The sequence below is a fragment of the Cinclus cinclus genome, chromosome 23, assembly GCF_963662255.1.
Source record: "Cinclus cinclus chromosome 23, bCinCin1.1, whole genome shotgun sequence".
NCBI classification, from domain to species: Eukaryota; Metazoa; Chordata; class Aves; order Passeriformes; family Cinclidae; genus Cinclus; species Cinclus cinclus.
The window spans coordinates 1,961,647-1,979,482 of NC_085068.1; the positions used below are offsets into that span (position 1 = coordinate 1,961,647).

The window sequence follows — 17,836 nt, forward strand, 5'->3', positions numbered from 1 at the left end:
ATGTCTGACACAGGGACCAATGGATGGTGTTTATGGAGCATTTTGGGCAGGGAATAGAGGGAGGGATATGTGTGAGGGAGCAGGGACCCTGCTGTGTCCATACCCTGCATGCAGGATGGCACCACAGCTCTGGGGCTCCGTGGTCCTCGTTCTCCACCTTGAGCGGCTGCCATGTCCAGGGGTTGGCCTGCATGTGCAGCAACCAGGCATCTTTGAACAGCTGGGGAGGGAAGAGTGACACATTCAGGAGTCTGGTCTGGGATTCAGGAGCCTAGGCTGAGATTTAGCCCAGTTTGCTGCTGGGCTCAGCCCATCAGTACCATGTTGGGAGTGATGCTCTGCTGCTGCAGACAGAGGATGCTGACCCAGAGCAGGAGCTGATCACCCATGAGTGACTACACCCCACTATGACCATGGATAAATTCCTTCATTCCTGTCTGCTATCCCCATGCAGTCAGGGCTCATTGTGATGAGCCTCAGTGAACCCAGGAAACTGCTAAGAGAGTGCCTGGGGTAATTTTTATTAATTAAAGCAGCTCCAGCAACAGCTAAACAGCTTCTCTGGAAAATCTACCAGGGGGGTGCCCAGATTTGAGGAATAAAATGCCACCAACATGCAGAGTCCACCCCCATCCCAAATCCAGCCCCCAGTCCAGCCAGGGGGATGTTGTCCCTGCTCCCCCAGGTACTCACTGCATTGGGACCCCCGCAGCCTCCAAGGATTAAAATGGTCTTGTTGTCTATCACAATCTGGAGGGGACAAAGGAGAGTTTCAGGCCAGGAAGGATTTTTGGCCAGGCCTCCAAGGGCAGACAGAGGCAGGTTCCCCACTGCATGGGTATTGCTGGGTTCTGTGCCCCGGGATGAGGAGTGGAGCTGGGATGGAGCCGGTTTTGCCGTGCCTGGGGCAGAGTGGGATGCAGGGCTCATCCCACTCCTTGTCCCAAACCAGTTCCTCTCACCAAAGAGAGCTATCACCCTCCCCAATGCATCAGGGACCTGACATCCCTCTGCAAAGGAGGGGAAGGTGGAACGATTGTTTGGGAGGGCAGGTGCTGGCAGCAGTTTCTGATCAGTGCTGCTGGTGGGTGAGAGATCCCACGGGCTCCTTTCCCAGGGCATGGAAAGGCACATTCCAGCACGAGCCATCTGAGCATTGCTGCGTGCCCTGGTGGGACCACACTCAGGGAATCACTGACCATCCTGAATGGGGACACCTGCCTCAGCCCAGGTGACAGCCACGAGCTCCCTGCCCTGGGCAGGCACTGCCGGAGCCGTTCTTGGAGCAATCCCAAGTCAATCCCGGGATCGGGAGAGCAGAGCAGTCACAAGGGCCCAGAGCCAAACCAGGCTGTGCTGCCTCTCAATTGATCTCAGGTGCCACAGGGCATGAGTGGGGTTAAAGCAGGGATTTGTTCATTAGAACTCTGAGTCACTAGGGGAGATGGGGGCTGTGCCCACATGGAGAGGGCAGGCAAAGACTGCACAGGTAACTTGGGAACGAGCCTGTGCAGAGCTGTCTGGAGCTGGGAGTGAAGCTGTGCCTGGCTTCTCTGGCTGAGCTCACCTGGGACTGGCCCCCGCGTGGGTGAGGGCTGGGCCCGGAGATGCTGGGCTTGGACCAAGCCCACTGCTCCAGATCCAGCACCCAGACGTCGTTGCTCCTGCAGGGATGAGACAACATGGGCTGAGCATATAACCAGGGACATGGAACTCGGGCTCAGGGCCAGATTTTATAGAAATGGGATTTTTGCAGGCTGGAGCCTTGGGATTTGCTGTGAGAGGTGAAGGGTGTGCTAAGGCAGCAGGCAGACCCCAAAATCCTGCAGAAAATTCCTCATAGGCGACTCCAAGGCTATCCCAACCCTCTCCTGGCTCACAGGGGCGCTTGTCAGACACCCTCACCCCAAACTTACATCTGTCGGGATCCAAGGGAGCCCCCAAAAACGATCATTTTGTCTTCAATGACACAGGAGGAGTGTCCTGCCATGGGAGGGGGGCCGTGGGTGGTCATGATGCAGTTCCACCTGGGAAGAGAGGCAGGAACACATTCCCCAATGAAGGAAAACGCTGGATGAAAAACAAAAAATCCTGGTGGCCTGCAAAGTCCTCAAGAACATGTCACGGGGGAAAACCACAGGGAAAACCTCCAAATATCCAAATAGCAACGAAACTAATTAGAAATCCCAATGTGCTAAACATTTTTAAGGCATGACCAAGTCCCATGGCCAAGTTGGGAACATCTCCCCTTCCAATTAAGTTTGCCTCAAATTCTTTCCAAGAGGTTTAATTACAGAGTTGTAATGACACTGCTCAAAGAGCACTGGATAATTGATACTTTGGTGGATGAAAAGTTCTCAGTGCAAGAGAAGCATATCTTCTCTTTGATACAGCATATTCCTTCTCACACACATGATCAGTGAGAGAGCTGGGTCTAAAATCAGCCAAATGGTGTTTAAAGGGAAACTCCTGCCAGCTCCACGGACACTGCTGGATGCTCCAGTCCTGGAGCTGTAAAGGCAGAGGTTGAAATGATGGAGAAATCTGATTTATCACATCTCCCTGAGGGAGCTGAGTTTTGGATCCTCGCTAAATATAAGACCTCCAGCACTTCAGGCTTATCTCAGAAACACCTCAGTGCTCCCAGCCAAAGTGATAAGGCATTTTAAACACCGAGGTTTCCCACCTGGATGGGGATGCTCAGGCAGCCTGGAATATCCAGACACAAGTCCAGAACCACATGGAAGCAAGAGCAGCCACGAGGTGCTTGGCAGCACCCTGTCCTCAGCTCTGCTGTGCTTGTGTGGCTTTTTTTTGGTTTCAGAAAGAACATTAGAGACACCTGGAAAACCCGGACCATGCATAGCTTCCCAGGCATTCCTCCAGCTACATTCCTGAGCCATTTTTCCAGGATCAAAGGCTGCTCTTACCAGTTTTTGGAGGGGGAGTACGTGTGGATCTCATCAAAGAACCTCTCGGGCTGGTGCAGGGGGTAAGGGCTCGGCCGGGTCCACCCCCCAAAAAGCACCAGCAAGTCCTTGTAGACCACCAGTGTGGCCCCAGCCTTGGGAGAGGGGTAGGAACCTGGCAGGGAGGGAGGAAAAATTAGGAAAACCATGTTTGAACACAAGCCCCAACTCTGCATTGTTTTTTTCCCAAAGTGTCAAAACGTGGAGACTCCACCTTTCAAAAAAAAGAAAATAACAGGAAAAAAAAAGAGAAAAAAAAAAAGAAAAAAAGGCAAAATTAGAGCTGGGAGCCTGGGAAGAAAATTCCTGCCAATTTGTGTCAATGTAATTAGTAGGAGCCTGAAAGCACATCTCAAACAAAGCAAAATATCTGTCACTCACTGGCAGGAAATTGCTGGTTTTCCAGCATATCCCTCCAAATTATTGCTTTAGCGCTGAATAAAAGCAATAATTACCTCCAAATACCTCATAACGTCTCTCCCTGAGGAGGGAGGGAGAAGGGAGACAATTCCAAGGCACCCGGAGTGGCTCGTGCAGATGTGTGGGGAAGCTTACAAGTGGTGGCACTCACTGGACCCTGCATTTGAGAAGGAAGCCCTAGATGCTCTGGCTATGAATGAAGTCATTTTGCTTGAGTCTGCAAGATGCAGTGCTGCTCTAAAAATCATGGAAAACCTTTTTGAGGTTCAAAGGTCTCTGCAGGGACCAGGGGCCTCCTGAGCAGGACCTGCACAAGGACAACGTGACCTCCGGGGCTTGACGAGTTTTGCTGTGCTCAGATGATTCCGTGTATCCCAAGGGTTTTCCTGAGCTCGTCTCTCAACCCTACTGCTGCTCCTGCCAGTGGCCACCACATCCCTCAGAAGCTGTGGCTGCCCCATCCCTGCAAGTGTCCAAGGCCAGGCTGGATGGGACTTGGAGCACCCGTGGATAGCGGAAGGTGTCCCTGCCCATGGCAGAGGGTGGAATGAGATGAACTTTATGGTCCCTTCCAACCCAAACCATTCTGGGATTCTATGATTCCTGTGGCAGGTGTCTCTGCCCAGTGAAGGAGAGTGGAATGAGATGAGCTTTAAGGTACTCCCAGCTCACACCATCCTCCATCCTGGGATTTTATGGTTCTTAACCTGCTCGGAGAAGGAGTAGCCTCAATGCAAGAACCCTGTTGGCAAGAGCGAATATCCCTTTGAATTTATGTAGGGAAATCAGCCAAGATCCGCTGCAAAATCTCAATCCCTGCCTGCCCCTGGAGCCAGAGGTGCTGTGTGACCACCCTGCTGATGTGTGAGGGCGTTGAGCTGCTTCCCAGAAACGGCTCAAGCCTCTGCAGCCTGGCTGACTAGGAGCATCCTCCTTCCCACTGGAAGGTCACCAGCACCTGGCACATTCCTCCACCTCCAAAGCCACTCTTTCCAATTAATCCTGCAATCCCCATTCCAGCCCCATGGCTCTGTGCCCAGCTCTGGGAGCCGGGCAGCTCAAGGGCATGGCTCACACGTGGCACTGCCACCCCTGTGAAACAGCCGATGCTCCAACCTAGCCTCTGTCCCGTCCCCTGTCCCAGCAGGACTCAGAGACACATTTTTAGCAGGGAATGACACCCTGAACAGACTATTTTTAAAAGAAACCAGAGCAGCTATTTCAGGATGTTGCAGCTGAGGGAAGCAATTCCATCACGATGGGTTCCAGGTGCTGGGAGGGAAGAGCCCAGCCCAAAGCAGCCCCTGGCCTGATGCAGAGATGACCACGGTGTCCCTGAGCCCTTCCCCAGGGATGAAGTGTTCTGCTGCCCTCAGCCTCATGGAGATGAGGGAAAAATGGGAATAAAGCTCTGCAGAAGTACTTAATGCAAGGTAATGTGTGGGCAGGGCTGTACCAAGGTCTCCGTGAGGACGAGATGCCAGTGAGGGTCACGTTTGGTTACTGCTTGTTCCTGAATTCCAGTTTTCCTGGCTCGTTCCATGTGTGCAATTCATTAACCCAGATCAGCAGGTTTCCAACCTAAATAATTCCCTGGCAGTGCAGAAAATTTTTCTCCTAAGCCTGGCACCACAATAGAACATTTGCACCCGAGCTGATGAATCCCAGCCAGGTGATTCCACCAGGGACGCCACAAGGTGATGGGGTTAAATCGGGTTTTTTTGAAACAAAACGGGGCATCTAGAGTTATTCCAGGATGGAAAAACATTGGCACCTTGCTCAGAAAGGTCTGGGATGGAGCAGTGAGGAAAGTCACCCTCCCAGTGCTGTAACCTGAAGGTCAACCCTGGCCTCAGCCAGGGACACAATTCCCAAGTGAGTCACTGCCGTGCAAACAGCCCAGGGCAGAGGCCAGCCCTGGTTTTTCAGGAAGCTTTGCCTGTTATTGGACATTGTACGGATGTAAATGAGCTGAGTTTCATTCCTCAATGCAGGAAAACTCTGCATTTTACAAGTCAAAGAAGTGCTGGCCTCTCAAAGCCGCTTTCAACAGCAAAACTGGGATAGCTGTGGATGCTCTCCACAAACAAGATGCAAGCACCACAAGCATCTCCAGGATCTTGTTCGGGAGGAGGAATGTGTGGGAATCTGGAGAATTAATGCTGTTTATCCCTAAAGCAGGGGAGAGCTGCTGGGTCCTCGGGAAGGGCAGGAACATCCCGAGGGAGCTGCTGGAAGAGGAAGGCACTGGCAGCTCTGTGACCTCAGGACTCAGGCATGTGGAGGAGCCCTGCACACAGCGACATCAAAGGAACCCGAGGACCGGCTCAAAGTCCAAGCACTCTGGAGGATGTGGGAGGTGGGAGCGGCCCTTCAAAGACTCCCAGGAACACTCTCAGGGGTTCCTGTCTGGGACTGCACAAGGATCAGGCTGAGGAGCCGTCAGAACCTCATTCATAAATTGCACTGGCTCTCACCAGTCCCAGTGGGGAACCGGCTGTGTTCCTGGGCTCCCCACCCCAGCCCAACATCCAAGTTATCCATCCAGCCAAACATCCAGGTTATCCTTCCCTAACACCAGCCAGCCGAACACCCAGGTGATCCTTCCTGGGGATAAAGGTTCGAGCAGGCGGAGGGTATAACACAATTCACTCCTCCTAAGCACAGCAGGCCCCCTCCCGGCACAGCTGACCCCACCCCTGCACAGCTGACACTGTTCTTTTGGCTGGGATGAGTAGCTAAAAGCTGGGCTGAGCTATTTTTTTCCCAGCTGATGGATTTTCCTGGCTTGCAAACCCAAAAAAACAACCAATCAAAGAACTCTGGCTTCCACAGATGTTTGGAAAATAAATGCCAGCCTCTGTTCACTCCCGACACGAGCTCTGGGTGTTTTATCTGTGTTTGATCTGTCCTTATAAGCAGTTTTAAAAGCCCAGTTATCCAGCCCTGTAAAGCTGCCGGAGCTGGAGCCGAACGTGCAGATTAACGAGAACAAAGGAAAAGCCTGGCTCGAAGGGCACATGAGACACAGAGTGCCAGAGCAGCCTTTTACCTCTGGAAGGGGCAGCCCTGAGAGACTCCAAAAACCAGCTGAGGTGGGGAACAGGTATGGTCACCCCGTGGTTATCTGCTGGGAATGCCCAGGTGGAAGGCTCAGCTCAGATTGATGGAGTTTGGGGAATATGCCACAGGAGGGGCTGGAGCAGGGCCGAGGGTCTGCACTGGCCTGGGAGGAAGGGAACACATGGAAAAAGTTGTGTCAAGGGGATCAGTACTGAGGAGCTTTAACCTTGGAGAAGGATGAGAGCTGCAGCCAGGAGCTGATCCGCCTGGATCTGGTGGATCCTGCAGGGACCCAACTGCCACCATAATGGATTTCGATGGATAACCAATGCCATGTGTCCAATTTCAAAGCTGAGAAATTAAAATTAAAGGGACCTGCTCAAGCACCCCATGGATTTCAAGGTGCAAAGGAATTCAAGCTCCCAGGCTCAAAAGCCACCTGCAATCTGCACTCCAGAGGGACAGGAATGCATCCCTGTGAAGGGCTCCGGGCTGTCCTTTCACAAGAATCCTGGAATGACTTGGGTTGGAAGAGACCTTAAAGCTCATCCAATTCCGCCCCTTGCCATGGGCAGGGACACCTTCCACTATTCCAAGGTGCTCCAAGCCCTGTCCAGCCTGGCCTTGGACACTTCTTCCCAAGGCAGGATGGTAGCTGTTTTGCACTGTGAGTTGTCCTAAATCGGATCCAACACTATCCACCAGAAGTTTTGTGTTTCCATGCTCAGGCAGCGGCACAGCCACACCCAGGGGCTGGTTGTTAACCTAGCTTTTAGCTTGGAGCTGGATATTCAAATCCCGATTTCCAGCCTGGAATCCTCATCAACCCCAGCACAATCATCCACCCCAGCTGAGGGATGGCCCTGACTACATCCCATCTCACAGAGTTCATCCCAAACCTGTGTGACAGCATGAAATCCCCAAATCTTTCCCCTTCATCTGGAAGCAAAACTGTAGAAGAAAAAAACAATAAATCTCTCTGCTTCCCAGGCCAGCTGGGATTTTTCCACAGCAGTCAGCAGATTCATCCAGATCCCTGCCAGGTTTCCCAAAGGGAAGAGAACAAGCTGGTGAGCAGCAGTCCAGAGGCCAGAAGAGGATGACCATCCCAGCAATCTCAGCACTGGCACTGGATTTGGGAGATGCCAAAGGAGCACTCCTATGGGAAAAGCAGACATCCCTGTTGCACACCTGTTCATTCCCAAAGTCAAATCAACACTGAGGACTCTGCTCAGCTGCCTCAGATCCAGCACTTGACATTCACCTAGGACAGTTTTGACCAGGCCTGCCTAAACCTTAGAGCCTTTAAAAGCCACAGAAGTATAATTTTCTCGTACCAAAAACCACAGGCAATTTAGTGTTCTTTTCCAGAAAAACCCCAAATTCCATGCTGGGAAGCAGACAGGAATTCAGCCTTGCAAGAGTTTTAAGGAAAATCTGAACAAGATCTGATTCATCTCCTCAGCAGAGAGACAAGACCTCTGCAGGCACAAATAACCTCTCGGGAAGTAAGTAGGGGAATATCCCGAGTTTATTTGCAATTTTGGGGGGCACATCAGAAACCCCCTGATGCTGACATACAGAATTCCCATTGTGTTCCCAGTGTGGGATTTCCACCCTGCAGTGACTTGGGAATGTGGTATACAAGCCCAGTCAAACCCCAGCGTGGAAGCGAAGCTTTGGTTTCTTGCAATCTCTGGGAGGTGGAGGCAGAAGCCCCGGGGAGGATCAGTCACCTCCACACTGTTGCAAGATGCCCGTGGGTATTTTTTTAACCCCGGCATTTGAGAGGTGCTGCCGCTCTGATACAGCTGTGGAAGAGGAGAGGCAGTGCCCTCTGAACCCTGTGCAACTGGATTTACTGAGTCACTCTATGCTAATGCCTGGCAAAAATGTCCTCATGCAGCAATTGAGCAAACAGTGCGAGATAACTGCGCCAGAATGCAGTGGGCTTGGCCCTTATCTCCCAACAGCCTCGAAGCGGGATAGCCCGCAATTCCTGCCGCAATTCCCGCAGCTCCGCTGCACAAGAGGCTTTATGGGGATCCACCCTGCATCCTCCCCCGGCAGCATAGCCCCGAGTGCCGGCTGCTCGGAGGGGTGAGGTCACCCTTCACAACCATCCTTTGGGAAAGGCGGATTTGGCCCCGCACGAGGCCCTGCTCTTACAAAAGCCGCTGCTCCCTCTCTCCGTGGGCGGAATCTCCACCATCCACCTCTCCCTGCTTCCATGCTCGTGTTTTTATTCCCCCTGAAGTGACGCTGCCCCGCAGACTTCTCCGGTGATTTAACAGCCCGACACCTCCCCAGATCAGCCCGGGTGCAATTAAAAAGTGCTCCCAAAAAGGGCTGAACAGCTCCCGTCACTTGTGTTCCCTGCAGGAGGTGAGGGAAGAGAGGGCAATTGCTGACTCCCAGCCCTGAGGAGGGGGCAATTGCAGGGCAGGGAGGAGGTCGGGATGGGATAGCGGGGCTGTGTCCCAGTCCTGCTGAGCTCTGCACTTTCCACTCCCGGATCGCTTCCCGTGGCACGAAGGAGGCGGCGGCCGTGACATTGGAGAATCCCAAAATGAGTGGTGTTTCAGGAAATGGCTGCTGTGTAATTTGGTGAGGTTACAGCTACCACGGGGCTCCAAACCTCAACTATCCTCTAAAGAGCACCCTGTGGGCACAGCCAGAGAATCCCAGAATGGTTTGGGCTGGAAGGGACTTTAAAGCTCATCCCACTGCACACCCTGCCATGGACGGGGACACCTTCCACTGGACCAGGCTCCTTCAAGCCCTGTCCAGCCTTGGACACTTTTGGGGATGGGGAATTCACAACCCTTGTGGATGCAGTCAGAGGGAGGAAGTGCAAAAAGCCTGCGAAGACCCAGGGCTTTGCTGTTCCAAATATTTGCTGCACTGACAACAGTTATTTACTGTGAAACCCCAGCATCTTCCCACTTTCTACTGAAATTCCCAGCACAAGGAAGGGAAGTTCAGTCCACCTCTTTGCACTCCCCTCCCTTGCTGTCTTCCCCTTCACTCCCATTTTCAACCCATCAGATCCTGAGCTTTGCTCCCTCCATGCCAGGGAAGCACTTTTCTCCCTCATTCTGGTAACTCCAGCCCTGAATGCCGAACTCCCTGAATTTTTCATGTCAGGAACCAAAATCCACCTTTGGGCTGCAGACAAGCACGAGTGCTCTGTCACTCCACGTGCCTGCCCCAGTCCCCGAGAATTTTACAGCAGAAGCTTTGGGGAAATATTAAAATCAGGGTACGGAGGATGTGGAGAAGCTTGGAAGGCACATTGAGCTGGGTACGGATTAAAGTGCCCCGGGAATGCTGCCTGCTCAATTGCGAGTATTACACACATAATCCTGGCACATTGAGTCCTCAAGGCAAAGGCTGGGCTGCCTTGGAAGGAGCTCTTGCCGATAGATGTCAGCACAGCCTGCCCGAAATCCCCACGAGCACCTTTCCCTCCCATCTGATGATGCAGCCATGGGATGGGGGGGGGGGGGGTGGGGGGGGGGGGTGGTTATCCCACTCATCCCACAATGAACAGGAAAGTACCTGCCCAGGAGGGAAAGCGTTGTCAGAGACCCAGGTAAACGGGATAATTGGATGTGAAACCTTCAGGGAATTTGTGTCCAGGGAAACCATCACACCTGGGTGCCTCCCACGCCTCGGGAAGGAGGGATCGGCTCCCTCTGGGGTGCGACACATTAATGAGATGTGATACACCACTAGTGTCAACAACCCTGTGTGTGGCTCCGCTGTTTTGAGCCTTTTTCCTGAAAAGGAAATATACTGGACATGCTTTGTCTGAGCCACAGTTCTCAAATTCCTCAGCTCCAACCAAACTCAGACAAGTGAGAAATTAAATTCTCTGCAGGGCTGGGAAATCAAACATCAGGGAAAAGGAAAAAAAGTCCTGATAGAAAAAAACCAAACAACCCAACTCTCTTAGAAAATACACCCTAACTTCTGCCTAGGTTAAAGGGATAACAGAGCTGTGCTTTGGGATCATTAAAATGCAAATAGTTTTCCAAGTGCCGGCTTTCCAACGTGAAGTAGGGAGTAGCAGGTACTACTACTACTAGTAGTACATGCTAGTACTGCTAGGAGGGATTCTTTCTCAAACCTGGAAGTGTCCAAGGCCAGGATGGACAGGGCTTGAAGCATCCTGGGATAGTGGAAGGTGTCCATGCCAGTAGAACAAGATGAGGCCCCCAAATGGACTGAGGGAAGAGGGAAGCCAGAGGAACTGAAGGAAGAGGGAGACCAGATGCCCACTCAAGCACCCACTTTCCTCTCCCAGCCTCCTCAGCTTTTCCTTCTATTCACTTTCCACAGGACTCCTGCCAAGTCAGGTTGAGATGTCTGGGGCAGGGCAGGAGGGCATCCACATGCTGAGGGATCATTCCCTGAGGGAATGTCACTGTCTGACGATGCCTCCCTGTCCTGCTGACCGAGGCAGCCGAGGCCTGCTCCAAGGAGCCCATTTCCCACAGCAGGGAATGCTTTTCCCCCATGTTTTGCCCACGGATAAAAAGTGGCTGAACTGCCAAGTCTTGCGGTGCATGGAGAGCAGGGAATGGGAGAGAGGAAGTGCTTTGGCCTGCTGGGGTGGCAGTTTACCCGACTGAGCCCACCCCTGGTCCTGGGCACATTCCCACCTCCCTGCGCCCGGTAATCCATGGCTTCTTCAAAGCCATTCCCAGCTGCCTGCGGCACCGCATTCCTGGGAGGCAGCGGCTCTCGAGGCGCAGGCACATCTCACTGTAATGCTGAACTGCCTCTGCCCCCTGCCCTGCAGCTCCGGGAGTGGAAAGGAGGCCCGGGGTGACTCGGTGACCTTGGCGGATACCGGGAGCCGCTGGAAAAGCTGTGGGAACACAGCTTTGATAAGGATAAATCGCTGCCAGCTGGAGGGAGGGGCAGGATGCAGCCAGGTAGGGTCGGGGAGAGGGAGGAATGTGGGATTTCAGATGTGGGATTCAGGAACAGGAGGTACACAAATGTTCTCCCCGGTGGTGGTGATCCTCACCCACTTCCCATCCCACTGACCAGGAAAGCCTTTCACCTGCCAGGCTCTCCAAGCAGGTGCCTTTTTGAGTTGGAAGCAGATTCCCAGGCAGGGGAGGTATCCCAGAGAGGGATCTTTTGCCTTTTTCTGCTTGGTTCAGTGAAGGCACCTGTGGGACAAATCCTTGCAAACACTTAATCACATGCTCACTTGCAGTGGGTTTTGTACCCACGTGTCCCTGGGACTGAGCTATGCCATGCGTGGCAGGGTGGCCATCCAAGGATGGATGCCAGTGGAATGTGGTTTGGATCCAGACAACAAAAGCCTTCCAGAGGTTAAACAGCCAGAAAGGCCGTGAACTGGAGGAGGAGAGAGCCTGCCAAATCAAAGGGAGGGCAGGTGTGTGCTGTAAACCTAAACCCATGGATTAATCTGGAAACCAGCAGTGCCTTCCCAACCAGGCGGCAGCTGACGCAGAAAAAAACCGCCTTCACTTGATTTGGGTTGATTTTTCATCTCTTGCCTTTGAGATATTTCATACTGAACACCAAAAATTCCACTAGAGACGTTCTGCAAAACCAGTCAGGTAAAGAGAGGAACAAATGAAGTTCAGATCGATCCAGGGGCTGGGAATAGCCCTGGTCCCACCTCGGAGCTGCCAGTCCACCCTCTACAAGAGCAGGAATGAAGTCCAAACTCTGTATCCAGGGACACTGCTGGAGTTTGACTGTCAGCAGCTTAGCAGGAGCCATCACTCACCTCCTCGTAAAATTGGGAGCCCAAAAAAAGGAGGAAAAAAAATCAATATAATTTAAATGGGGTAAACAATTTCAAGCAACCTGTGCTGGGACAGCCTCGGCCCCAAAGGGTGGCACAAAGGACAAAGACTGGAAAGTCCTGGTTCCAGAAGGGCAGAAATGAGAGGTGGGATAAGAAATAAATGAAGTGTGCGTAAGGAAGAATTTAGGCATGTGATCAGGAGGAAACTGGGTGTGTGATAAGGAAGCAATTGGGTGCAGGATAAGGAAGCTCCAAGCAGGAGGCTCACAGGATTAAAGCTGAGCTTCCAAAGGGGTCAAGTCTCTCTGAGCTTGAGGACTCCAAGAGCCTTTGGATAGTGGTAGGAAAGCCATTGATTTTTGGAGTATAACATGGAATGTTTCAGCTCTGCAGAGGAAGAAACAGGCCCTACTGCCCCAAACTCAAAGGGCAACAAGGAAATAACCACTCAGGAAAAGAGGTGGAAAAAGCTTTCCTCTTATCCAGGCTCACCAAGACCGCTCACAGCACAAGGGATTTACATCCACCCCGTTAACCTGGTCCACTTTGGAGGCTCAGGCACTCAGCCATAATTAGAGAGGTTATTCCATGCCAGGAATCAGCTCTTGCATCCTCTGGGCTCTCAGGAGGACAACAGTGACCACATGGCTGCGATGGGCTCAAGGTGATTCCGAGGTTTTAATAAAACTGAGCTTTGCCTTCAATCAGATGGGGCCGTGGGGCCAGACCTCAGAGGCACAGGGGGACAACGATGGAATTTTGCAGCCAGAGTTTTGGTCAGGTCAGGATTTTGGGGGGGTTTAATGCCTAAAGCAAGGCTGTGCCTGGGATCCCTGTGAGGGAAGTGACTGCAAGGGGAACAGAGATGCAGTGTGGGGTCTGGGCAGAGCACCTCATTTACTGCTCTGCAGAAAAAAAGTATACACAATCCCTGAGGTTGGAAAAGCCCCCCAGGACCATTGAGTCCAACCTGTGCCCAGTGCTCTCCTTATCACCCAGCTCAGAGCTCTGAGTGCCACGTCCAGGCCTTCCTTGGACACCTCCAGGGATGGGCACTCCAAACCTCCCTGGGCAGTTCCAAGGCCTAACCACCTTTTCCATAGGGAAATTCCTGCTGGTGCCCAACTTGAGCCTCCCTTGAGCCTGAGACCATTCCCTCTTCTCCTGTCCCTGTTCCCTGGGATAAGATCCCAAATTTCCCCCAGCTGTTCCCTCCTGTCAGGGAGTTGTGTAGAAGCCAGAATGTCCTCCGTGAGCCTCATTTTCCCCAGGCTGAGCCCCTTTCCAGCTCCTTCAGCCTCTCCTGGTGCTCCAGCCCTTTCCCAGCTCCATTCCCTTCCCTGGACACGCTTCACCCCCTCCGGGTCCTTCCTGAGTTGAGGGGCCCAGGACTGGACACAGCTGATGCAAAATATGACCCTGAACTGCATTAGCCACACAATCTGCAGTCACAGAGGGCTTAAATCCACACATGAGGAGCTTCCCACTATTCCCACACCTCTGTTTACTCCTCAGATTCCCCCCAAGCCCTTGGACAGCCCTACTCCTGTCCCAGTGGGATTCATTCCCCGAGTGCTAGTGCTGCTCTGGTTTGTGGCTGTGCAGGGCCGGATGCTGTGGGATCCTGTGGGATCCCACATCACCTCCCCTCTTCGGGAAGCCCACTCAGTCCTTCCCCGTGTCTCCTTCAGCTCCACCAAGCTCCCAGAGCTGAGGAGATCCCAACCAAGGAATTCACTCCACAGCGGGACCAGCACCCTGAAACTCCACCGAGTGTTTGGAAAATTGTTCTGAAAACTCGCTGCTGTATTCTAGAAGGGGGAGATGAAAACAAGACTGGGCTTCTTAGCTCGGGGCAAGATTTTTACACAGCTTTGTCAAGGTCAGACCTCTCTACTCCGCAAGCGACAGGGAGGTTTCTCCACCAGAACCACATCTGACAGCAGGAGTCTCCCGAGTCTCCCCTGCCTCCTTCGGGCTGTTGCCTTTGTTGACACAACACCATCAAAGGCACCTTCCCCTCAATCACAAAAGGAAACCTGATCCTCCCACTCACGGCACGGAGGGGGCTGGGGAAAGAGCATGAGGAACCGCTGGCAGAGGGGTTTTACTGCGTCCGGCTAAGGCCACCCAGGAGGTTTAAGCACAAACTCCAGGGTGGAGGGCTCTGCTCACGCCCAGGCTGGAGCAGGAGGGAGCATCAGCCACGGCACTGCCAGGACAGAGAGGATCACGGATCACACGGCAGAGTTCTGCCTCCAAGCCTGGTTTGATCCCTAAATCCTATGAAAGTTTAGAAGCTTTCCCATCTCCCCAGAAACAGAAAATACCTGGAGAGAAGTCCTGGGGAGGTGCCCGTGCCAGGGCAAGGGTGGCCCAGGGCAGCAGCACCAGGAGTCTCCTCTCAGCAAAAGGAAAAGTGAAGCCTCAGGGCTCCTGAAGCCCTGTGGGAGGGATCAGAGACGGATATCCCGGCTTGGCAGTGGGAAAACACACAGGGACAGGGAGGGAGGGAGCTCTTCCCTGCCCTCCTGCCTCCATAGGCAACTGCAGGAAGGTGGGAGCACAAGGGGGATAATAAAACAGACCCAAGAGGAGGATGTGCAGATCCTACAGGACTTCAGCAGGAATGCCTCTCCCTGCAAAGCTCTGGTCTTTCCAGCACCATTGCTGACCTTATAAACACAACAAGCTCAGTTTTAAAGGGAAAAGCTTTTCACCTCTGTGCCGTGAACCCCCGGGAGAGCAAAGCTCCTGGCCTTTCTCTCCCTAATTCAAAAAGGCATTTTGTGGTGTGGTTCTGGCTGAGAGAGGCCAAGTGCAGGACTCTGAGGAACTGGAACCAAGGAACCCAGGGAGGGCCGAGCCTGCAGAGAGACAGCCTGAAACAGCCCAGGTGGGGCAGCAGGAGACTGCCTGGGGACATGCTCCTGATACTGCCTGTGAGTTATCCCTGTAGGACATGTGGACAGGAGGCTCAGATGGTGCCAAAGCACTCGGGGCTTTTCCAGGAGATTCCAGCAGCTCCCCTTGCACAAGGATGGGTGGGAGCTCACCAGGAGTTAGTTTCACAGGCCTGCATGGGAACAGGACAAACCTTCCCTGCCAGCAGGGCAGCAGATCCAGGGATGAATCCCAGGTCAGTGAAGTCCAGGCATCAGCAAAGGCCTCACCACAACCCCCTGTAGCTCCCATTGCATGAAGTCATGGAATGGTTTGGGTTGGAAAGGACCTTAAAGCTCATCCAGTCCCAACCCTGCCATGGGCAGGGACACCTTCCACTGTCCCAGGCTGCTCCTGGCCTTGGACATTTCAACCTGTGCCAGGGCCTCATTCCCTCACACGGAACAATTCCTTCCCAATATCCCATCTGACCCTGCCCTCTGGCATTCCAGGCCCTTGTCCAAAGTCCATCTCCAGTGTTCTTGGAACCCCTCCAGGTACTGAAAGTCCTGGGAGTCTCTGTTTCAAATGGGGTTTGGTTTCTTTCCCGGCTGTTCAGCCCATTTTTGGGGAGCAGCAGGGACTCTCACCACTGAAACCAGTGTGCTCCAGCTGGACTTGCAGGAGTGGGGCCTCATCTTGGCCTCCAGCTGGATAAACAGATTCCAGCATAAACCACCCCCAGTCCTCCATCAGGATGCCCTGAGCATAGATGGGTTCAAATTCCAACAAGTGAGGGCAAGGAAAGCATCCCCCAACACATGGAAAAGGCCTCTGCCTGCCAGGGACCACCTATCCTGGGATAGCAGTGCAGTGTCCCACACATGGGGATGGTAATTATCCCACTCCTGCTCCAGCAGATCCTGCGTGGGATGGGAAGGGGTGGGAGCAGCACCACAATGGCCAGGACAGCTTGAGGGAGAAGACCTGGGAGGCACCTTCCAAAAACAGAAATCTTGCTGCCTGCTACCCTCCTTTCCAGAGCTTCCAACCCCACCAAAAGCTCTCCAGAAGAGCCAGGCAACAACTCTCTTGTGCTGCTCCAGCCCCATCAGTCACACGTCAAAGCCATTGTTTCAGATCTAAGGAAAAAAATACTTTGAAACCTCAAAAATTAGGGTTTTTTGAAGTAATTATCTCCCTCCTCCGTCTCTGAGACAAAAGAAACCCAGGCCAATTATTTCTTTGAAGGCTAAATGTTTACTCCCAGATGAAGCAGCTCAGGCTAGAGGGGAATTATCCAGCTGTGATGTCATCTCATGCCTGGGAGCCAGAAAACCTGGATGAAAACAGGTAGGAACAAACAGCAACAACAACAACAAAAGGGTGTTTTCTCCTGGAAAACCCTTTCAGAAAGGGATGAAGTTGTGTCCAAGACATTGTGCTCCCATTCCCTGCCCAGGGCTTGTTAGAGAAGATGCTTAATGAGGGCACACATGGAGTGTGAGGAAACCTCTCTGAGCAAGACCTGGCCTTGGAAAAGAGCCAGGGTCTTATTCCAGAGCTCTGGAGTCTGTGGGGCAGGTGTGGGAACTCCTCCACAACAATTAGCCTGCACACACAACGAGTGGTAATCAATCAATGTCACCTCTTCGGTTTTCCTTTTAAAAAACCCTCTCCTGCCTTATTTACATCCCAGGATTTCAAAGCTCCCAGCTTCTGCCCCCTACAGCCACTCTCCTTTCCCAGGCAGGCGGTGTCAACCCCCATGCTCAGGGCACCCAAAGGAAGAGTGGGAGCTGTGGTGGATCCCACCAGGGGTGACTCATCCCTTCTGAAAAGCAGGAACCGGAGCGCTCCCTGTTCCCGGCCTCCAGTTTCAGTTGCGATCCCATCTGGCCCATGACAGCATGCAGGAACATCTCCTCGGGGGATCTTCCCGTGGGACCTCGCCCCACCACGCATTCCCACAGGCCCCGTTCTTTGGGAGCGCTGCGATGTGGCTCCCTGGAAGCCCGGGGCCGACTCTGAGCCCTGCCCACCGCGTTCAGCGAGGGAAGAGCTCCCCGGGCTGCAGGGATCCATGGCCTGGGGGGGAGCAGGGCCCTGCAGAGCCCAGGGGCCTGTCCACCTTCCCCTCTCCAGCCCCAGCAGGGCAGGACAGACGGCAGGAGCCCAGCGGGAGGGGTGGGGCTCGTTCTCCCCCGTTTAAATCCACAACGCCTTAATTCTGCCCTGTGGGAGTCACACAGGGGCTGTGACACAAAAATCAGAACACAAGGGAAGTGTGGGTGGAGATCCAAGCACCAAGCGAGGCGTTCACAGCTGGAAATTCCCAGGTGACACCAGCATTTGGGACTTGTCCCCAGTCCCCCTCCAGCTCTCCTGGAGCCCCTTCAGGCACTGGAAGGGGCTCTGAGGTCACCCTGGATCCTTCTCTTCTCCAGGTGAACACCCCCAGCTTTCTCATCTCCCTCTATATCCATCTCCACCTCTATCTCCTTATGCCCTGGATTTTGGAGGTCTTCAAGTGCCAGACAAGAAAATACTTTAAACAGTATCTGAGCAGTCCACAACACTTAGAGCACAGGACAGGGAATTCTGAGCCCAACAAGGAGTGCTGGGGGATGCTGAGCTCCTTTTCTCTTTCCTACTCCTGCCAAAACAGCTTCTTTAAAACTGATTTCTCCCACCTGCCCCAAGA

The 17,836-nt window shown here is 53.2% G+C and overlaps 1 protein-coding gene across 3 annotated transcripts in view; it reads right to left on the reverse strand.

The window, feature by feature from the left end:
* The window catches only part of FBXO42 (F-box protein 42), a 44,490-nt gene that overhangs the window by 2,915 nt on the left and 23,739 nt on the right, over positions 1-17,836 (reverse strand). For all 3 annotated transcript variants that reach the window (XM_062507620.1, XM_062507618.1, XM_062507619.1), the window contains 5 exons: positions 2,931-3,084; positions 1,917-2,027; positions 1,568-1,664; positions 694-750; positions 104-220 (listed from right to left, as the gene is read on the reverse strand). In XM_062507620.1, the coding sequence (XP_062363604.1) occupies positions 104-220; positions 694-750; positions 1,568-1,664; positions 1,917-2,027; positions 2,931-3,084 (536 nt within the window). The remainder of the gene's footprint in view (positions 1-103; positions 221-693; positions 751-1,567; positions 1,665-1,916; positions 2,028-2,930; positions 3,085-17,836) is intronic.